General features: G+C 35.9%; 1 protein-coding gene across 1 annotated transcript in view; it reads left to right on the top strand.

The window, feature by feature from the left end:
- Ppme1 (protein phosphatase methylesterase 1) overlaps positions 1–19,464 on the top strand; it is a 124,792-nt gene that overhangs the window by 14,947 nt on the left and 90,381 nt on the right. Inside the window, exons 2-3 of the mRNA XM_023702056.1 lie at positions 17,289–17,382; positions 18,027–18,119. Of these exons, the coding sequence (XP_023557824.1) occupies positions 17,289–17,382; positions 18,027–18,119 (187 nt within the window). The remainder of the gene's footprint in view (positions 1–17,288; positions 17,383–18,026; positions 18,120–19,464) is intronic.

Raw genomic sequence — 19,464 nt, 5'->3', positions numbered from 1 at the left:
ATTCAAAGTGGTTAGGATAGATATATAGTTACATTCTCTTAATGAATAGAGTGATTTGTTCTAATGGTGTTTGTAAATAGGATCTCAAGTCCACATCTTGTACAGCAATTAACCACTAGGAAGAATGTATGCAGTGTGTTGGTTATTGAAACTGTACTACCGATTTGATTTGAAATTGTCTCATTGCTGTTTATCAATAAAATTTTGAAAAAAAATAAAAATAAATCCCAACTGTACTACCAAAAAATTAAAAAAATCAAGCTGGGCATTTCTGGTGTACACCTGTAATCCCAACACTAAGGAGGATGAGACAGGAGAATCATGAATTTAATGTCAGCCTGGGATGAACAGTCAATTCAAGGCAGCAAACCACATAGCAAGATCCTGTCTCAAACAAACAACAAACCTCCACAACCCCTCCCAGAGAAACCTAACAAAACATGAAAAGATTAAAAAAAGAAGATTGACTTTCTGGCTTTACTACTGAAATAATGGTGCAGACTTGACTTCATTTTCTTAAAGTATGGATAAAACTAATCCTATAGAGTTTTGAGCAGAAAATGAGATGGTTTATGTACAGAATTATTTAAATAGTAAACCAACATAATTGAAACTACAGTTTAAGTATAAGACATATTTTTCTTTTTTTACAGTATTGAGAATTGAACCCAAGGTTACTGTATCACTGAGCTATATTCCCAGTATTTAACTTTTAAAATTTGAAACAGGATCTTGCTAAGGTACCCAGGGTAGACTTGAATTTGCAGTCTTGCCTTGGTTTCCTGATTATAGGCATTATAAAGGATTATAGACCTGCACACCAGTACCTGCTAAGATATATTGCTTTTCACATTTAAAATAAAGTGTCTTTATAATGCTGTTGATCTGGTAACAGTACTAACTTGATTCCCATTGTCTTTGCCTGAGTGAATGCCAAATTCAATATCAAAGTATTTAAATAAATATTGATAAATTGGAAGAAAATTCTTGAAGACAAATGGGAAATACTCTTTGAACCACTGAAGAACTGTGTAGTTACTAGGAGGGGTAGGTGTTCTTTCAGGTGAGCCAAGGAGTGAGTGTCAGAAGTAACATAAACTAACATGTGTACTGGTAGTTTTGTAAGAAATGCTCCATCACAATTTAAAGTTTAGAATATCCATGGTTGTTGGAAAATAGCAGTTCCATATTATGGATAAGGCATTTGATACTCAGACAGGTAGTGGGTTTTTTGTTTTTGTTTTTGTTTTTTTGTGGAACCAGGGATTGAACTCAGGCCCTTGCGCTTTCCAGGCAAGTGCTTATTCTATGGAGCTGTCTCCCCGAACCCCAGATAGTGATGTTAAGCTCAACTACCTCTGTTACAGGATAATAATATCATTAAGCTTCTCTTCTGGATGGTTAACAACTAAAGTTTGCAGACCAAAAATTAGTGAAAAAGAGGGACTACAAGGATGGCCAATATTTTGGCCCTAGCCTTCCAAGGTCAGTGAGGACTCAGGACATAAGAGAACCTGCGCTGTGACATCCTGTAACTCAGTGGTGTCCCAAATTTTCTGTTCAAGGAGATTATGGAGCCACAGAGGAAAGTGACTGATGATGTATAGTAGGCCTAAGGAGAGTCACCTAGAGGGAAAACATTCTCTCAGGCTTTCACAGAGAGCAGATTGGTTAAGCAATGGCTGTGACTCATCCAGATGGCTGATACTGACAAAAGATCTACATGGTTTCAGGGTAAATCCTGAGGGAATTTGACTGACCTTGTCAGATACAAAAGTTATATAGGTCTTGCTTTAACTTGGTCTTAACCATCCAGCAGAAAAGTATAACCACGGTGTATAAAAAGTAAAGCCATATTAATAACCTGACCTGTAAAAGGCTCAAGTGAGTGACTTCTGACAGTTGCCAGTTCTGTGGATAACCCACTACTATTATGGACTATTGTACTATATTGGATTATTTTGCTGAATTCAAGCACCTACAATATTTGAACTGGTATCAAGTATGAAAAGATGTTTAAAGATTTCTCCAAATACAGCTTCTCTAACTGCAGTGGAACACCCATCTCTGACAAAACAAAACAAGAAAGGGGGATATCAATAAAGGACCATTTTTGTAGTGAAAAAACAAATATATGTGTCTACAAAATAGGATAGATATACAGCTACTTTCTCTTAGTTCAACAAAAAGAATGGTTTGTACTAATATTGTTTAGACAAGATATCATGTCTGCATCTTGTCCTCTACTAGCTACTACCTACTGCGAAGACAACAATATACAATGTATTAATTATTGTAACTGTCCTGCTAACCTGTTTTGAAACTGTTTCATTGCTCTTTTTTTTCCCATCAAAATAATAAAAAATTAAAAAGAAATGCTCCATCACCAATGTTCTTGTCAGGAATATCTTTAAGTATTTTATTATACACATATATATGTATGTGCATATATATATATATGTGCATATATATGTATGTGCATATATATATATATATGGATATATATGTATGTGCATATATATATATATATATATGGTTCATTTAAGTATAAGAAAGTTATTTTATATAAAAATGAAAAAAATTGGTACTGGGAAGTTAAAATTAGGACTGTTACACTGAGCTACATCTCCAGCTCTTTTTATTTACTTTTTATTTTGAGTCAGTCTTCACTAAGTCGCTTAAATTTTCCATGCTGGATTAAATTTGCAGTCTTCTTGCCTCAGTCTCCAGAGTGATGGGATTACAGACATGCCACCATCCCTAGCTTTAATTCTTTTATATATAAAAATATAAAATGAATTATGGTTGTACTGTATATTTTGTTCTCAGTGGTTCTTCTTACAGCCAATAGAGCTTTCTATGTACTTTTTTTTTCATATATTTCACTAGCAGCAACAAGACTGTGATCTGCAGTTTTAGTCTTCTTTTAATTGTAAACCTTATATTTTAGTTACTTCACCCAAAGTAATTAATATGTAAGAGTTCAAAAACATTGTTGAGTGAATAAATAACACTCAAATACAATAGAAAGATGACAAATTTTCAGTAGTTTAAAGTTGCCCAACCACCTGAATTTAGCAGGGAAGTTAATGGGAGAGAGGAGCAGTGATTTGGAATTAAATGAGCTGTTCATAATTTAAGTAAATTGTACATGAAAGGAGACTCTAAAATAATTACTTTTACAGGATGGCTGAGATGATTGTACTAAGAATTTCCATCAGTTTTTTGAAAATAGCAGTTAATGTTTAGAATTTTTGCCTTGTATGCTGATATCTGCGGTCTAAACAACTACATAGAGGACAGTAATGTGTAATACAAAACCCATAGTTGAATACCTCTCATCTTGGTCTTGTAAATCTGTACCATATCTAATATGTTATCAATTATTATACTGTCTTTAAAATAAATTTTTAAAAAACAAGGAAAAAATTTAATTTCTTGAAAGCAAGTGCCAATATTCAATTATTTGTCCAATCTTGCATAACTATCTGTTAATCTGGACAACAGATTTGATGATAAAAATAGATAAAATAACAACCATTGTTAATTAGCTGTTCCTGTTTTGAAAATCTGTAACATGTATTTTTTTATGTATTTAGTGCAGGGTTTGCAGGGTCTCATTACACAGATCCGGACTCAGAGAGATCTTCCTGTTTTAGCCTCCCAAGTGCTGGGTGTGCCACCACACCCAGTCTCAGTTGCTATCTCAGTGCTTCCAAGGGGTGGGGGTAGAGTCAGCGCAGCACACCAGGATGGAACCCCAGTACCTATACCTGCCTAAGTAGGCACTTTAGTCCGCTGAGCTATCTGTTCAGCTCCATATGTATTGTTCTTACAGTTTCTTTTTTCTGTTTGTTTTTGCTTGTTTTTACTCTTCAAAATAAAATTAAACTAAAAAAATAATTACTCGAGATATTTGCTGTGCCTCTGAAGTACATTTTTTTTTTTTTACAATGGATTTTCATGCCATGCAATTGGGTTTGAGGAAAATGTTTACAGCTGTTAGTCTGAAACATATTTCATCAGAGGTATTGTTAGTTCCTTTTTTTCCCCCATGTATGTATTTGCTACAGGGTCTCACTATGCAGCTTGGACTTGTGATCATCTTGTTTTCAGCCTTCCTAGTGCTGGGATTACAGGTGTGCGCCACCACACCTGGACTCATTGTTCTTAAATGCTGAGACCAAATCTAATTGCTTTTTCTTGTTGTGGTAGAATAATAACTTAAATAAATTCTGATCGCTGTGTAATGCCACACACATTAATATAAGGGTGAACAGCTATATTTAACCCTTACAAAACATCAAATAACTTTGTCTGCTTCTTTATTTTCCTAATGGTATCTTAGTAGCTGTGTGTTTTGTTTGAACTTGGATCTTTTTACAAAAGTTGTATAACTAGGACTCCCTTCCTGCCTTTATTAAAGCTTGATTGGCTCATCCCTAATCCTCTCCACACTCTTCTCTTCCCGTTCCTTTTGTCCCCTTCTCTCTTCTCCGCTGCCCCCTCTCTCCCCGCCTCTCCCCTGAGCCCCCACCTCTCTCTGTTTTTCTTTCTTCCTTTCCCACTTCTCGCTTCACTTGTCTCCCTCTGTTGCCCAAGCTGGTTTTGCTCCTGAGAATAAACCATTTTACTTCAGCCTCCTGAGTAGCTGGAAATATTTTTCTTACTGTTTTGGGGATTGAACTTGGTCTTCTTACTAAGGTATCTTACCTTTGATGCTTACTGTTTAATTCATAAGATTAAACAACTACCCCTACCCCTCCTAACAACCATTAACTTCTTAGGGGTTGAAAGCATATTTTACATTTGTTTCTAAGATTTTCTTCCAAGTGGTCAGCACCCACCTTGAAAGGTTTTCTTGTTTGTTTTTTGTTTTTGTCTTGGAGACTGTATCTTGCTGTGTAGTCCTGGCCAGTCTTGAATTCACTGTGTAGCCCAGGCTGGTCTTGAACTCAAGATACTATACTTGGCTATCTTGAAAGGTTTTTTGGTATTTCAGGGAAGAGTCTACAGGGTGTTCAGGCTCTCACTACTAGATCAGACTCATAGTGATCCGCCTGTTTACAACCTCCCAAGAGTTGGGATTACATGTGCACCACCACGCCCAGTCTCAATTGCCATCTCAGCATGTCCTGGGGGCCGGGCTGGCATGGCAGACCCAGGGATGGAACCCCCATCCCCTGTGCCAGCTTGCAGGTGCTTTAATCTGCTGAGCTATTTGACCAGCCCCTATCTTGAAAGTTTTGCTTATTTTTCCACTGAAAATTAGGGTAGGACTATTGTTTGAACTACACAGCATTGTTAAGACATCATTTTAAATGTGAAAAAAGTATTTTAGAGTTGATGGACTATAGTGTTTCTTTTCTAGCACTTTACAGTTTAATGATTTCATGTGTATACCATTTCATTTTCTCCTCAGAATTTTTAAGGCTAGTATTACCCACATTTTCAGAAAACAAAGTCAGGCTAATACTAGTTATTTGTTGAGTAGTGAAACTAGGAAAAAAAAATTCTTACCTGTTGAAAAGGGAACATACCTTTTCCTCTAAAGTAATTTAGCTTTTTGGAAAAGAAGTTAATAGCTATGTTGTTCTTATATTGAGCAGTAATGGAAAAAAAATTTAGGCTTTTTTCTTAATCGAGGCAAAGTAGAACTGAATTGTCTAAGGTGTAAGATTACAGCTGTGCTTACTATACTGCAGCAGTCTTTATGCATTTTAAGCGAAGTGTATTTTTATGTAGTCTGACTCAGGAGGTTGGACTCACCCGTGGATTAAGTATCTTACATGAAAATGGTTTTTATGTGAGGTAAGGTTTCATGTATTTGCTTGAAATCACATCAGCTAAATATCCTCATTCTGTTACTGGGTAGCATTAAGTTCTTGCATAAGCAATTATAGAAATTCAAGCAAGCATTCAGCACAAATTTATAGGAAAAAGCTTTAATTGGAAAGTAAGATAAAATGAAGGAAATACAGCTTTGATGGAGGGCCAGCTGGTTACAGGAAAGCAAAAGAAATTAGGAAAGGAGTTTCTTTGTGAAGGACTGAAGGGCACAAGTCTGTGGAGGTCATCTTATTCACAGAAGAATGAAGAACAGTTTCATGGGTTGCTGTGGTAAGCTGGGGTTGATTGATCATTAGCTCAGTATTAGTTTCAGTAGTTCTAGAGGAGTAATTATGGCTGAGGGGTAGTTTGGTTCTTGTGAGATGATTGTTGTTGCTTGGGGCAATCTGTTTTGTGAATCTAGGGGATCCTAAATTTTAGGTAGTGGACATTTACTTGGCATAGCTGAGTGTCCTTGTAAATCTCTTACCTATTTTTCTCAGACTTGAAGGGAAATAATATAGGTGAGATAAATTTTGGGTTAATAAACCTTATTTTGCCCATTTTTAGACAGATATTACCTTATTGTTCATGTCATTAGTGCAGAGCTGAGAAGGGATTTCACCCAAAGTTTTACAAAATCAAAGTCAAGATTTATTCAGCTTTAAATACCTACTTAGGCACCTGCCTTTTAGACATCTGTAGGCCTGAGTAAAGAGTTATGATTTTAACAGGTACTTTTAAATTCCCAACTGCTTTAGAAGAAAATACAGATGATGCTTTTAATGAATAAGTTTAAGAACCCAGGAGTTTGTCTTTATCCCTATAGTGGTCTCTGACTGTGTCACCTCTTCACATCTTATCCTGTCCAGTGCAGGACATTCTGTGAAATGCACAATTTCCATTTTTGGATTTTATGATGACCAATTATAAGACAACTTAATATTCTCACCAGTGGCAAACAGAATAGGATGTAGGATTTTCAAAAACGTGGTAAATCAGTATTAAGTTGAAACTTTTCGAAAAGATGAGATCCCAATTGTGGACTCTTTGAAATATTTTCTTTATAGTTTTGCTTTTGTTCATGGACTCTCTATGTACCCCTATATCTTTAAGCATTCTACTTACATTTTCCTCCAGGAGATTTAGTGATTTTGTTTTAATGTTTAAATCTTTGATCTGTTTTGACTGTAGTTTAGTATAGTCAAAGTAGCTTGGTGATAGACATGGGTCTAATTTTAGCCTTTGGCATGTGGAAAGCAAGTTTTTCCAGCACCATTTATTAAAGAGGCTTATGTTTCTTGCAGTAAAAATGTTTGGCCACTTTGTCAAAGATAAAGTGGCTGAGTGTGTTTGTAGTTGTGTCTTCATCTTCTAGTCTGTTCCACTGATCTTCAGGTCTTTTTTAAAGCCAGTACCATGCTGATTTTATCACAGTAGTTTGTAGCATAATTTCAGGTTGGAGACTGTGATGCTTCCTGCCTTTTGTTATCAAGGATTGTTTTTGCTATTCTGGATCTCTTCTGGTTTCACATGAATTTTAGGAATGTTTCCTCTAGTTCTGTGATTGCATTGAACCTGTATAACAATTTTGGGGGCATGGCCATTTTCACAATGTTGGTTCTTCCTATCCAGGAGCAAGGAATATCTTTTCATTTTCTGATATCATCTTCAATCTATTTTCTCAGACTACTATAATTTTCACTGTATAAATCTTTTACTTCCTTTGTTAGATTGATTCCTGCATATTTCTTTTCCTTTTTTTGTATGTTATTGTGAAAGGTTTGGTTTCCCTCATTTCCCTCTCAGTTCTTTCATTGTTTGTGTACAAGAATGTTAATGATTTTTGATTATTGACCTTGTATCTTGCTATATTACTGAGTTTGGTTATTAAATCTACAAGTCTCTTGGTTGAGTTTTTGAGGTCTTTTATGTAGAGTATCATGTCATCTGCAAATAATGATAATTTGACTTCTTTTCCCAATCATTATTCCTTTTATTTTTCTCTTTTGTCTAATTGCCCTGGTTAATATTTCCAGAACGATATCAAATAGGAGTGGTGACAGTGGACATTCTTGTCTTGTTCTTGATTTTAAAGTGTAGTTTTCAGTTTTTGCCCATGTAGTATGATGTTGGCTATTGGTTTCTCATAGATGGCTTTTGTCAGGTTGAGAGAAAGACCATTTATTCAGATTTTGTGTAGGTTTTTTTTTTTTTTTAAACCATGAATGAGTGTTGGACTTTGTCAAAAGCATTTTCTGCATCTGTTGAGATGGTCATATGGTTTTTGTTTTGGCTTTGTGGATGTGGTGTATTACATTTGTGGATTTGCATATGTTGAACCATCCTTGCATTTCTGGGTTGAATCCTACTTGGTTGTGATGTATAATCATGATGATTTGCTGCATTCTGTTTGCTACTAATTTATTGAGGATTTTTGTATCTATACTTATGAGGGAGATTGCCATGTAGTTCTTCTTTTCACTTGGATCTTTCTCTGGTTTTAGTATCAGAATAATGCTTGCCTCTAGAAATGAGTTTGGGAGAATTGCTTCCCTTTCAATTTCATTGAAGGATTTGAGAAGAGTTGGCATTAAATCTTTAAATTTCCTATAGAATTTAGCTCTGAATCCATCAGGACCTGGGCTTTTCTTTGTTGGTAGGTGTTTGATTACATTTTCAATTTTATTTCCTGTTATTGGGTTATTCAGAGTTTGTATATCTTCCTGACTCAGTTTTGGTATTTCATACATATCTAGGAAACTGTCCATTTCCTCTTTGTTTTCCATTCTGTGAGAGTACAGATTTTGAAAGTAGGTATTGATCTTCTGAATTTTTATAGTGTCTTTAATGATTTCACCCTTTTCATTCCTTATTGCAGGAATTTGGATTTTTTCTTTCCTTTTTTTTGATAAGGCTAGCTAGAGATTTACCTATTTTATTCTTTCAAAGAACCAGCTCTTTGATTTGTTTATTCTTTGTATTTTCTTTATCTCCATTGTTAATTTCTGCTCTAATCTTTATAATTTCCTGCCTTCTTTAGGCTTTGTGCCAAGAAGACTTGGTCTTTTTTTAGGACCTTGAGGTGCACCATAAGATCATTTATTTGGGCTTATTCTGTTTTCTAATGTGTGAATTTAGCACTATAAATTTCCCTCTTAAGATAGCTTTCACTGAATCCCGCAGGTTCTGATAAGTTGTGTCTACATTTTCCTTTGATTATAAATATTGTTTAATTTCTTTAATGTCATCTATGGCCCACTGGTTTTTTAGGAGGTTGTTATTTAATATCTGTGTGTTTATGGTGTTTTTGTGGTTTCTTTTCTCAGTTATTTCCAGTTTTATTGAGCTATGGTCAGATAGAATGAATGGGATAATTTCATTTCCTTTGTATTTACTTACGCATGCTCTTTGCGCTAGTATATGTTCTATTTTTAAAGAATGTCCCATGTATAGCTGTGAAAAATGTGTATTCTGTTGTTGCCAGGTAAAACAGTCTTGAAGTTACTAAGTCTGTTTCTTCAAAAGTTTACTTTAGGGGGCCTGCCCCTTAGCTCAATTTTTTAAGTGGCTGCTTCAACAAAGCAGTCAGGCTCAGGTAGTTGTGGTTCGATCCCCACAACTCAAGCCAGCCAAACCTGTCCTGAGGGCATTCGGAGCCAAAAAAAATAAGTTTACTTTAGTTCTGTTATTTCTTTGCTGATTTTTTGCCTAGTTGATCTAATTTCTTTGTGATCCATGGTGTGTTAAAGTCCCCCATTATAATTGTATTATTGCTCATTTGATTTTTCATGTCTGTTATAATTTGTTTTATATAGGTGGGTGTTCCTACATTGGGCACTTATATATTTACAATTATTGTCTCTTTCTCTTGCAGTTTTCCCCTAACCAGTAAGCAGTGAGTGACCTCCTTTATCTCTTTGAATGATATTTGGCTTAAAGTTGATACTGCCAGCAACTAGAATGCTGCCCGTGATTTTTTTTCTGGTGTCCTGTGGCATAGAGTATTGTTTCTCCTGCTTTGACTTTCAGTCTGTGAATTTCCTTTTGAGTTAAATGTGTTTCTTGTATACAGCATATTGTTGGATTTTGTTTTTAATACACTCTACCAGTCTGTTTCTTTTGATTGGTGAATTGAGGCCATTTACATTGATGGTGATAACTGATATGTATTGGCTTATCTTTGTCATGTTATTTTTCTGCTATGCTTACAGTAGTTTACCCCTGTTTTTAATTACTTTCTCTGGTTGATGGTTTCTTTTCGCCGTTCTTGAAGTTGTGGTTGTTTCTGTCTCTTTGTAGAATATCTGTCAATACTCCTTGTAGGGATGGTTTGGTGGTCCTGAATTTCTTCAGTTGCTCTTAGTCTTTGAAAAATATTATCTCGCTATTGAATTTGGTAGATAGTTTTATAGGGTAGATCAATCTGTTTTGGCAGTTATTTTCTTTCAGGACCTGAAATACTCTACTCCAAGCTCTTCTTGATTTGATGGTTTGTGTTGAGAAATCTGCTGTGATTCTGACGGGCTTTCCATTGTAGGTGATCTGTTTTTTCTCTCTAGCAACTTTTAATATTCTAGTCTTTTGCTGAATTTCTCAAATCTCAATTATGTGTCTGTGTGCACATTTAATTTGAATTTGGCTAGTTGTAGTTCTATATGCCTCATTTACTATATGTCAGATTGTGTTCTCATGTTTGGAAAATTTTCTGCTATTTTTATGCCATTTATCCTGGCTCTTGCTGTTTTGTTGACGCCTATTATTCTTATGTTGTTTTTCTTTGTGTTGTCTTGTAGCTGCTGAATTGTTATTTCCTGGTTCCTTCTTAGTTTGTTTTTTTTGTATTTAGGACAGGTTGTACAGGGTGTAAACTGCGTAAATTGGATTTGTAGTGATCCTCCTGTTTACAGCCTCTCAAGTGCTGGGATTACAGGTGTGTGCCTTTACACCCAGTCTCAATCACTGTCTCAGCTTGCCCCAGTGGGTGGGAGTGGCACTGCTGCCCGGGGATCAAATTTCTGGCCCCTGCAGCTGCTTTAATCCACTGAGCTATTAGGCCTGCCCTTCCTTCTTAGTTTTAAGAGATCTTTTCTTTCACATTTGTTAGCTGCATCGCTGTCTGCAAGGTCTGAAAGTCTATCTTCAGGTTCATTCTAGAGGTTTTGACAGCTTTTAGTGAAATTCTTAATTTCCTGGATTTCTGTTTGAATGTTTCATTCATTATAATTCTTTCCTGTGTTGTTCATTCAGTGTTTCCATCATTTTTGTATGCTCCTCTATCCTTTTTAATCTGTCTTCTTTAGCTGTACTGAGCAGTTTTTTTCATGATTGTTGTCATTTCTGTTTGACCTAAGAGATTATTTCTTTTTTCTTTTCTTTTTTTTTTTTTTTTTTTTTTTTTTGGTGGAATGGGGGATTGAACTCAGGCTCTTGCACTTGTCAGGCAAGTGCTTATTCTACTGAGCCATCTCCTCAGCCCTGATTATTTCTAATTGTGTTTCTTCTATAGCCTGATGTACTTTTTTCTTTGCTTCAGTTGCTATCATTTCAGAAATTTCAAATGTGTGACTTCCAAATTCTTCTATGTCCTTGTCTCTTGGACTTATTCTGGGTGGGCTGGAGGATTGAGATTGACTACTTTGTTTTGGCGTTTTTGAAGCTTCCAATGATCATCTGTACTCAGCAGTGGTGGGAGAGCCTGGGGCAGCAGTAAGGTTCCTGCTATGCTACAGTGTGTGTGTAGGGGGGCAGGTTAGGACTCACCAAGTTCTCACTATTAGTGTTGGTGACTGGCCCGTGCTCAGCAAAGCTTCTTTGTGGATGGTGGGCTTGGGCCAGATTCACTAGGATCCCGAGGCTGCCAGGTGTCTTCCTAACTTCTGAGATGGTTGGATTGGGCGCCAGCACAACCGTTGTGCTATAGTGCTGGGGCCCACACGTTCTGCTTCCCAGGATCCCAGTAGCCGCAGAGTCTTACTAAGTACTTAGGTGGTTGGGCCAGGCATCTGCACAGCCACTGTGCTTACGCACTGTGGGCCATGGGTCACAGTTCACAAGAATCCTGTGGACTGCCCAGAGGTTTTCCGAAGTTCTCAAGTGGTGGGACTAGGTGCAAGCACCAGATCAGTGGGTGTGCCTTCTGTAGTTTAAAAATTTTTTTTCATTATGACATCAAAAAGAAAAAGGCAGTAATTCATTTGAAAAATTATAATAAGGCCTACTTAAGCTAAAATCACTGTAAAATAGTCAATTAAAAAAGAACCTAAAAGTATTTTTCAGACCAAAACTGCATCCCTAAAATGCAAAGTATTTTGTTTTAAAATATGTAGATGAAAACTCCTTGCCACCTATTTACTGTCTAATATTGGTTGCAAAACCAACTGAAGTCTAGAAGTATATATTTGAAAGAAGGTGCCAAAATTGTGTTGGGAAATCTGTGTGTAGGAGCAACTTATGTAGAGTTGTAGACTTCTTTACTGAAAGGTAATTACTCATTTGGTTGGTGCAAGTTGGGTTGTCTCTGGAACTTTTTTAAAAATGCAATTAGGAATACAGGTATTTTCTTAGAAATAATTTCAGTTTATAGAAGGTAACTTTTTTTAATTACACCTGGCCAATTTGAAAAGTTTTTATGGCTCTGGGATAATCAGGCATAATTAGACAGTGAAAGGGAAGCCTCTGGTAATGTGCAGTGCAGCCTTACTGATTTTCCTCAGCATATATGAAAGAGTGAAAGACAGGAAAGAAAAAGGTAGTTGAGAAATAATGTAGTGTTGGGATAAAGAGGCTTTGGAGTATGATGAAACTGGATTTGAATCCTGTCACTGCTACTTAATAGTTGTATGACCTTTGGCAGTTTACTTTGTTATAAATCTGTATTTTCGGAGCCCATGATCCTTTTATCCAGCTAGTCTTTAAAGAGCTTAGAATATATAGGGGCTGCCAAAACTGAAATCACTCTTGATTTCATACTTTATTCTATAATGGGTCATGTTTTAAAAATATATATCCTGTTTTTTGGATAAAATTTTACCAAGGATAAGAGAAAGAGAAAAAAAGCCCTAGAACTTAGCTAACTGGCAAGATGGATCTACACATCACAGTGAGTTTCTTTCCAAAATGATAGTGTTTAGGTTGTACATAAAAGTTCCAGTTAATGTGAAACTCAGTCACAAAGGGTTGAGATTTTTCCTGTATGAAAGTAGAATTGAAATTCTTTTATGCTATAAATGTGCATTCAGAGTCCATTAACCATGCTAATTTTATTTAGGGATAGAACATTTTCCTTTTACACCCAGATCTGCCCAGTTTCTTTGTAGAAACGTGCTATGAGATACATCTGTCCTTTGCCTGCTGCTTTGTAGACCACCACACCCAATCTGGTGCCCAGCAGCTCTGCTGTAGGACATTTCCAGGTTCTGTTCTCCATAATGACAGAAGGGAGGTGTCATAGATGCCACTTTCACATACTGAGTTGGTCTGGCCCCCTGTTTATTATTGCTCATGTTTCCTAAAGAGACAGACTCAGCTGGACTAGAGAAACCCGTGTGTTTGTAGGAGGCCCGTGTGCCATTGGTAACAGGACTTTTTATGCCTTAGGAGAGTTAAGTCCAGAGATCTGTAGGTTTGAGCCTATACATCCTGCTACTGTGTGCTAGTGGGAGCAAAGTTTAAGAGTCCTAGTAGGTTAATCAGAAATTTAGCAAATTTTAACTGCTTTTTTTTCCCCTTGCTGTTTAATCTAGATTTGCTTCTTCAGTAGTCTTATTTTTGTGGTTTTGTAAGTGGCAACATGTTTTCCTCAGACAACATGGCTTTCTTGCAGATATTCCCAGGACAATGGGTATTTATGTGTTTTTGTTTTGTTTTGCTTTGACCAAGTTATCTAAGAAATATTTTTACTCTGGTTTTTAAGACACTTTAAGGAATGTTCTTAACTTTGTAAAAAAAAAAAAAGTGTCAGAGTCATTTCTTTGTTGCACTGTGTGTTAAAGAAGAACAAATAAAGAATATTTAGCACATGGCCAAAAAAAAAAAAAATCTGTATTTTCATCTGTGAGATAGGATAAAATAACTCGTTTTTTAAGGATTAAATTCACTCCAATAAAGTATTTGGTACCGTGACTCATTGTGCTTATTAAATTTTAGGTACTATCATAATATCCTAGGTACAAATATAAAGACTTCATGCTTGGATCCTTAGAATGTGTGATAATATGTCCCACATACCATGTTGAGGTTGTTATACTCAAGTTAGTATATACACAGGTATATTTGTGACTAATGGTAAATAGAATTCTAAGCCCTGCTTCTGTTTTCTCTAGGAATTCAAATGTAACTAGAAAAATCAAACTAGACAAACAAGGTCCAGGTGCAGTAGCAATTTATTTTCACAGAGGCACTTTTTATACTAAAAGATAGGATTATTAATGTACTGAGCAATGACCAAACGTCAGATTGGTTCTATTCTTTAAAAGACATACAAATGTTTAGTCACTGCAGTCCAAGGCAAAAACAGATTTGATTTGATCAAGTCCAAAGTAAGTAGGGAATTGGACGAAATGGTTGGAACTTTAAGGAATTTAAACTCTCTCATTCTAAATTATGTGTTCTCCCTTTATATTCTTAGTGCTTGTCATTGGGACTTGGACAGCTTCAAAATTTCTCAAGTGGTTTCATTGTTACAGAGTTTAAGAACTACTGCTCTGGCTTGATGACTGGACTATAGTAGATATTCAATATAATAAACTCATCATTGTTGAAACTACTTAACACTGTTGAGTAGCCAGCGGCTCCATTGTAAATCTTTCTGGTATTATAGTCAACCAAAAATGCTTTTGTATTAACTTTATGTTTAAAAAGGGCTTTGTCTTATGCTTTATAGGTATTCTCCAACCAATCCCATGACTTGTGTAGGAGGATGCCTGGCAGGTGGTGATGTTGTAGTGCTGATAGAATTCTGAATTTCCTCCTTTAATAGGAAGAATAAGTATGGAAATAAGGGAAGGCTCAGGATTTCCCTCCTGTTTCCCACCCAAGATATAGTTTGTAAATAGAGAAGTTGGGCACTGTGATTCATGTCTCCAATCCTAGCCGCAGGCGAAGCTGAGGCAGGATGCTCACAGGTTCAAGGCCAACATGGACATTTTAGTTTGACCCTGTCTCAAAAGTGTGAAAAAAAGGCTTGGGATAGAATTCAGTGTTAGAAAACTTGCCTAGCATGTGCAAGTTGGAGCAGTCCTCTGAATTACACACACACACACACACACACACACACACACACACACACACTGGTATTTCTTATTTTTGTTTTAAAATTTGTATTTGTTAATATGGTCAAAAAAATTACAAAGGGATATACATCAAAAAATTTCTCTCTTGCCTGGTGCAGTGGCAGTCCTCTAGTCCCAGCTATTTGGGAGACCAAGACAGTCAGATCACAAGTTTATGAACAGCTGAATGAATCCAATCCCAGTGCTGTGTGAAAAAAATAAAAAAAATATATATAAATTTTCTCTCATTTCCCAGCTGTACTTTCCCTTCAAGAAAAAGGGAAGGTTATGATCAAGGTTATGTTGCTGTCCTTCCAGAGACAGTCTAAACATATCTAAACAATTTTACTTATATATATGTATTTCTTAGTGTTATCATGTACATCTATTTGACTTTTTTACTTAATAGTTTATTTTGGAGTGTTATGTATCCATATATAAAGAATTTTGTCAGTATATAATTTCTTTGTTTTTAACCACTAAATAATTCTGTATGTATAATTTCATCAGTCTCTTGCTGATGTATATGTAGGTTTTGCAACTTGAAAAAATAACCCTAAAGCATTTCATTTCTGTGTAAGCAGGTCTTCAAGTAAATTTTTGGAAGTTCAGGATACTGTACTGATATTTCAAGTTTGCCTTCTGTGAAGGTTGTATATTGACTGGTTGGGAAATGACAAAAGCCTGAACGTATGAGAGATTAAAGATGTGAAGAAGTGAAGTGACGAAGATTGAATGTAGAAGGAATGATCTTTTTAAACCATACTTCATTGGTACACCTTAGATATGCATAATGATCACATTCCTCATAGAGAATTTGTACCTCTATACATGATACAACTTTTTTTCTCTGTTCTTGTACCTTCTCTTCAATACCTCTTCCCCTCTCCATTTACAAAAGCTATATTTCCATTTTTTCCTCCTTTTCTCATTTTCTTTCTTACTTTTCCTTTTCCCCTGTTCTCCTCCCTATTTGATCCTTATTTGAACTTTTTCTTCCTATTTCACAATACCTATTATATATCTTGTCCCTTATTTATACTTCTGGTTTCTCACACCAGAGAAACAATGTGGTATTTACACATATGTATGTAATTTATTTCACCTTAATGTTCTTAAGGTGCATCTGTTTACCTAGAAATGTCTTAAGCTTATCCCCTTTTATGGCAGAGTAGTATTCCATTGAATAAAAAACTACATCTTTATCCCGTTCACTAGTTGATGGACATTTGAGCTGTTTGCAAGATTGCAAACTGTACTGCTATGCAGGGTGTGCATAATATCACCTAGTATGAGACTTTTAGTTCTTTTGGGAAGATACCAGGGAAAGGACTAGCTGGATCAAATGGAGCCTCTCCAGTCATATTTTTTTGAGAAGTTCCCACACTGATTTCCACAGTGTTGCACCAGTCTACACTTCCAGCAACAATGAAGAAGAGTTCAGAAGGAGTGATATGAAGAATGAATCTATAGCCATGATCAAGAAGAGAGAGCTAGCAGATTTTGTGCAGTGTATATATACAGAATTTAGTTATAATTAAAACATACTAATGAATTTTATAAAATTTAAAGTTTTTAATCAAATCTATATTTGAACCTATTTAGACACTTTTTATGTAATGCTTGTGATGAACTCTGTGACTTTATGAGAAAAAACTTTTTTTTTTTTTTTTTTTTGAGACAGTCTATGCAGTTAGCTCAGGCTTACCATGAACTCACTATGTAGCAGAGGCTGGCCTCCAACTCACAACTAATCCTCCTCTCTCAGCCTCCTGGGTGCTGGGATTACAGGTGTGTGCCACACACCAGGTAAGAAAACATGTTTAGGTGAGTGTGGTGGTGCATTTCTGTAATCCTAGCCTTCTGGAAGGCTGAGGCAGGAGAACCTCAAGTTCAAGACCAGGCTTGGCCATTTAGTGACTTAGTAAGACTTTGTTTCAAAATTAAAATGGAAACACAGATGAGAGTGCAGTTCAGTGTAAAAGCCTTGAGTTCAATCCCTGGTACCACAAAAAAGAAAGAAAAACAAAAGACAAGGAAGAGAGCAAGGGAGGGAAAGGGAAGAAAAGAAAATGCTCTCATTATTTTCATTCTAGATTTACTTTTAGTGCTTGTTGATCACATTTTACCTTCTTGTGTATAACTGAGTTTTACTTATATCTTTCTCTCCTACCCCCTCTCTTCCAGCCCTGGAAGAAAGCGGGATTTTTCCCCTGTTCCTTGGAGTCAGTACTTCGAGTCCATGGAAGATGTGGAAGTAGAGAATGAAACTGGCAAAGATATATCCTTTGTAAACTGGTTTATTTGTAAGTTTATCATATTGTCTGAGCAGAATATGTGGTACAGTATCTGAATTGTTGTTTCTGCTGTATATTTCATTTTATTCCCTTCCTATTTATTCTTTGTGTAACATGTCATATCACTTGTAAGCTTTTGCTACTATCTCTCTTGGCTATAATTGTCTAATTTATGGGAACAGGATTAAGAATTAAATTCCCAAGACTTAATTATTCTTTTGGGGCCCAAGTGCAAGTTTCATGAGTTAAGTGACTTAAATATGGTTTTGTTGTACTGAGGACATACCTTAGCAGCCTAAGCGCCTGTCTGGCAAGCTCAAGCAAGGTCCCAAGTTTGATCCCCAGTATCACCAAAGGAAAAAAAAACAAAGGTTTTGTTTCCAGAAACTGGGAACTGTGTGTCCTCAATAGGGCAGAGTGAATACTTTTCTTGTTTTCATTGAAATAATATGGTCATTCTACCTCCAGACTTAAAGAACAGGGAGTTGATATCTCACAAACATCTATTTAAATTTTTCTTTGATGGTCAGCAGTTGTGTGTGTCGTTTGATGCTACTTGAATTTTTTAGTCATCAAAAGCCTGAATGAGAAAAAAAATCTTAAATATGTTATCTTTAACAATTCATACACTTTTCGCGTGTATAAGAGTGGCTCAGAGGGTCCAGTCCTGCTCCTTCTGCATGGAGGAGGCCATTCTGCCCTTTCCTGGGCTGTGTTCACGGTAAGTTATGACAGTAGAAGTTTATTTTAGTGTAATTATTGTTTACTCTTCTTTTTGTGCTCCTTCAGTTTGCTTAATTTAAGGAGATACAGATGGAGGGGATTTCAAATATTTATTATATAGACTTAAGATCACCTATTCTTTAGTGGAGTGGACTTTAGTGCCCTCAATCAGTTTATAAAATTGTGTGTATATATATATGCTTTTTTTTTTTTGCGGAACGAGGGATTGAACTCAGGCCCTTGCGCTTGCGAGGGAAGTGCTTATTCTACTGAGCCATCTCCCCAGCCCCTATATGTGCATTGAATTGAGGGTATGAAATTTGTGCCTTCTCAAAAGCAGTGGTCTGTATCTCTGTGAATTAAGTAGACCTTAAATTCAGATGCTTTAGATAATGTCTTTCACTTATCTACTTCACCATCTCTGGTGCTTTGTACATGAAAATGTATCATAAATATTTGAAAGTGTTTCTTGTTTTGGAAGTGATGCATTTTCTGTGAGCTACTGGCAAGGAAATGGTATTTGTTGGTATATTCTGACATAGAATGGAAGATAAGTATTTGTGTGAATGCCAGTATAGATCATTCTGATATCCTTGACTCTGGAGTGAGGCAGCCCTTGTTCAAGGACAGGTATTTCTAAGGAAGATACTAGCAACATCCTTGTTTAAAATGAAGCTGTCATCTCTTTATATGTGTATCAAGCAGTTATATATACTTTCTTTGTTTACCACTGTGGGGGCTGAAGGACAGAAAATGGGAAGGAGCAGATGGCTGTGGAATTGAGGAAGGCTGGAAACATCACTGTTCCTACCACCAGTGATTATTGGGATTAAGTATAAAATTACCTCATCTCTTATATTAGACTGCAAATTCCTTGAAAATAAGAACATTGTCTTTTTCCTTTCTTCCTTCCCAAATGCTTTGAGGTAGATCTTGACACATAATTAACGAATGGTTTGATTTTGCTATTTCCTTCTCTTACTATAAGATAAACTACATAATTTACCAATGAGTATCAGGCGGTTTCACCAATAGAAATGTAGTGGAAGACACATATATAATCTTAATTTTTCTTTTTTTTCATAATTTTATTGATAAACAAATAGCAATGAGAGAGTTTCAAATCAAATCGCTAGGACAGTTTCAATAATTAACACACTACATACATTCTTCTTAGTGGTTAATTGCTATACAAGATGCGGACTTGAGATCCTATTTACAAACACCATTAGAACAAATCTTTCTATTCATTAAGAGAATGTAACTATATATCTATCCTAACCACTCTGAATACACAGATACAAAATGGACATTCATCTGTATACCCTTTTTTTGTTAAGTTC

Source organism: Octodon degus, unplaced genomic scaffold (genome assembly GCF_000260255.1).
Source record: "Octodon degus isolate 3935 unplaced genomic scaffold, OctDeg1.0 scaffold00146, whole genome shotgun sequence".
NCBI classification, from domain to species: Eukaryota; Metazoa; Chordata; class Mammalia; order Rodentia; family Octodontidae; genus Octodon; species Octodon degus.
The sequence above is the reverse complement of the archived record's forward strand: the minus strand, read 5'-3'. Positions and strand labels throughout refer to the sequence as shown.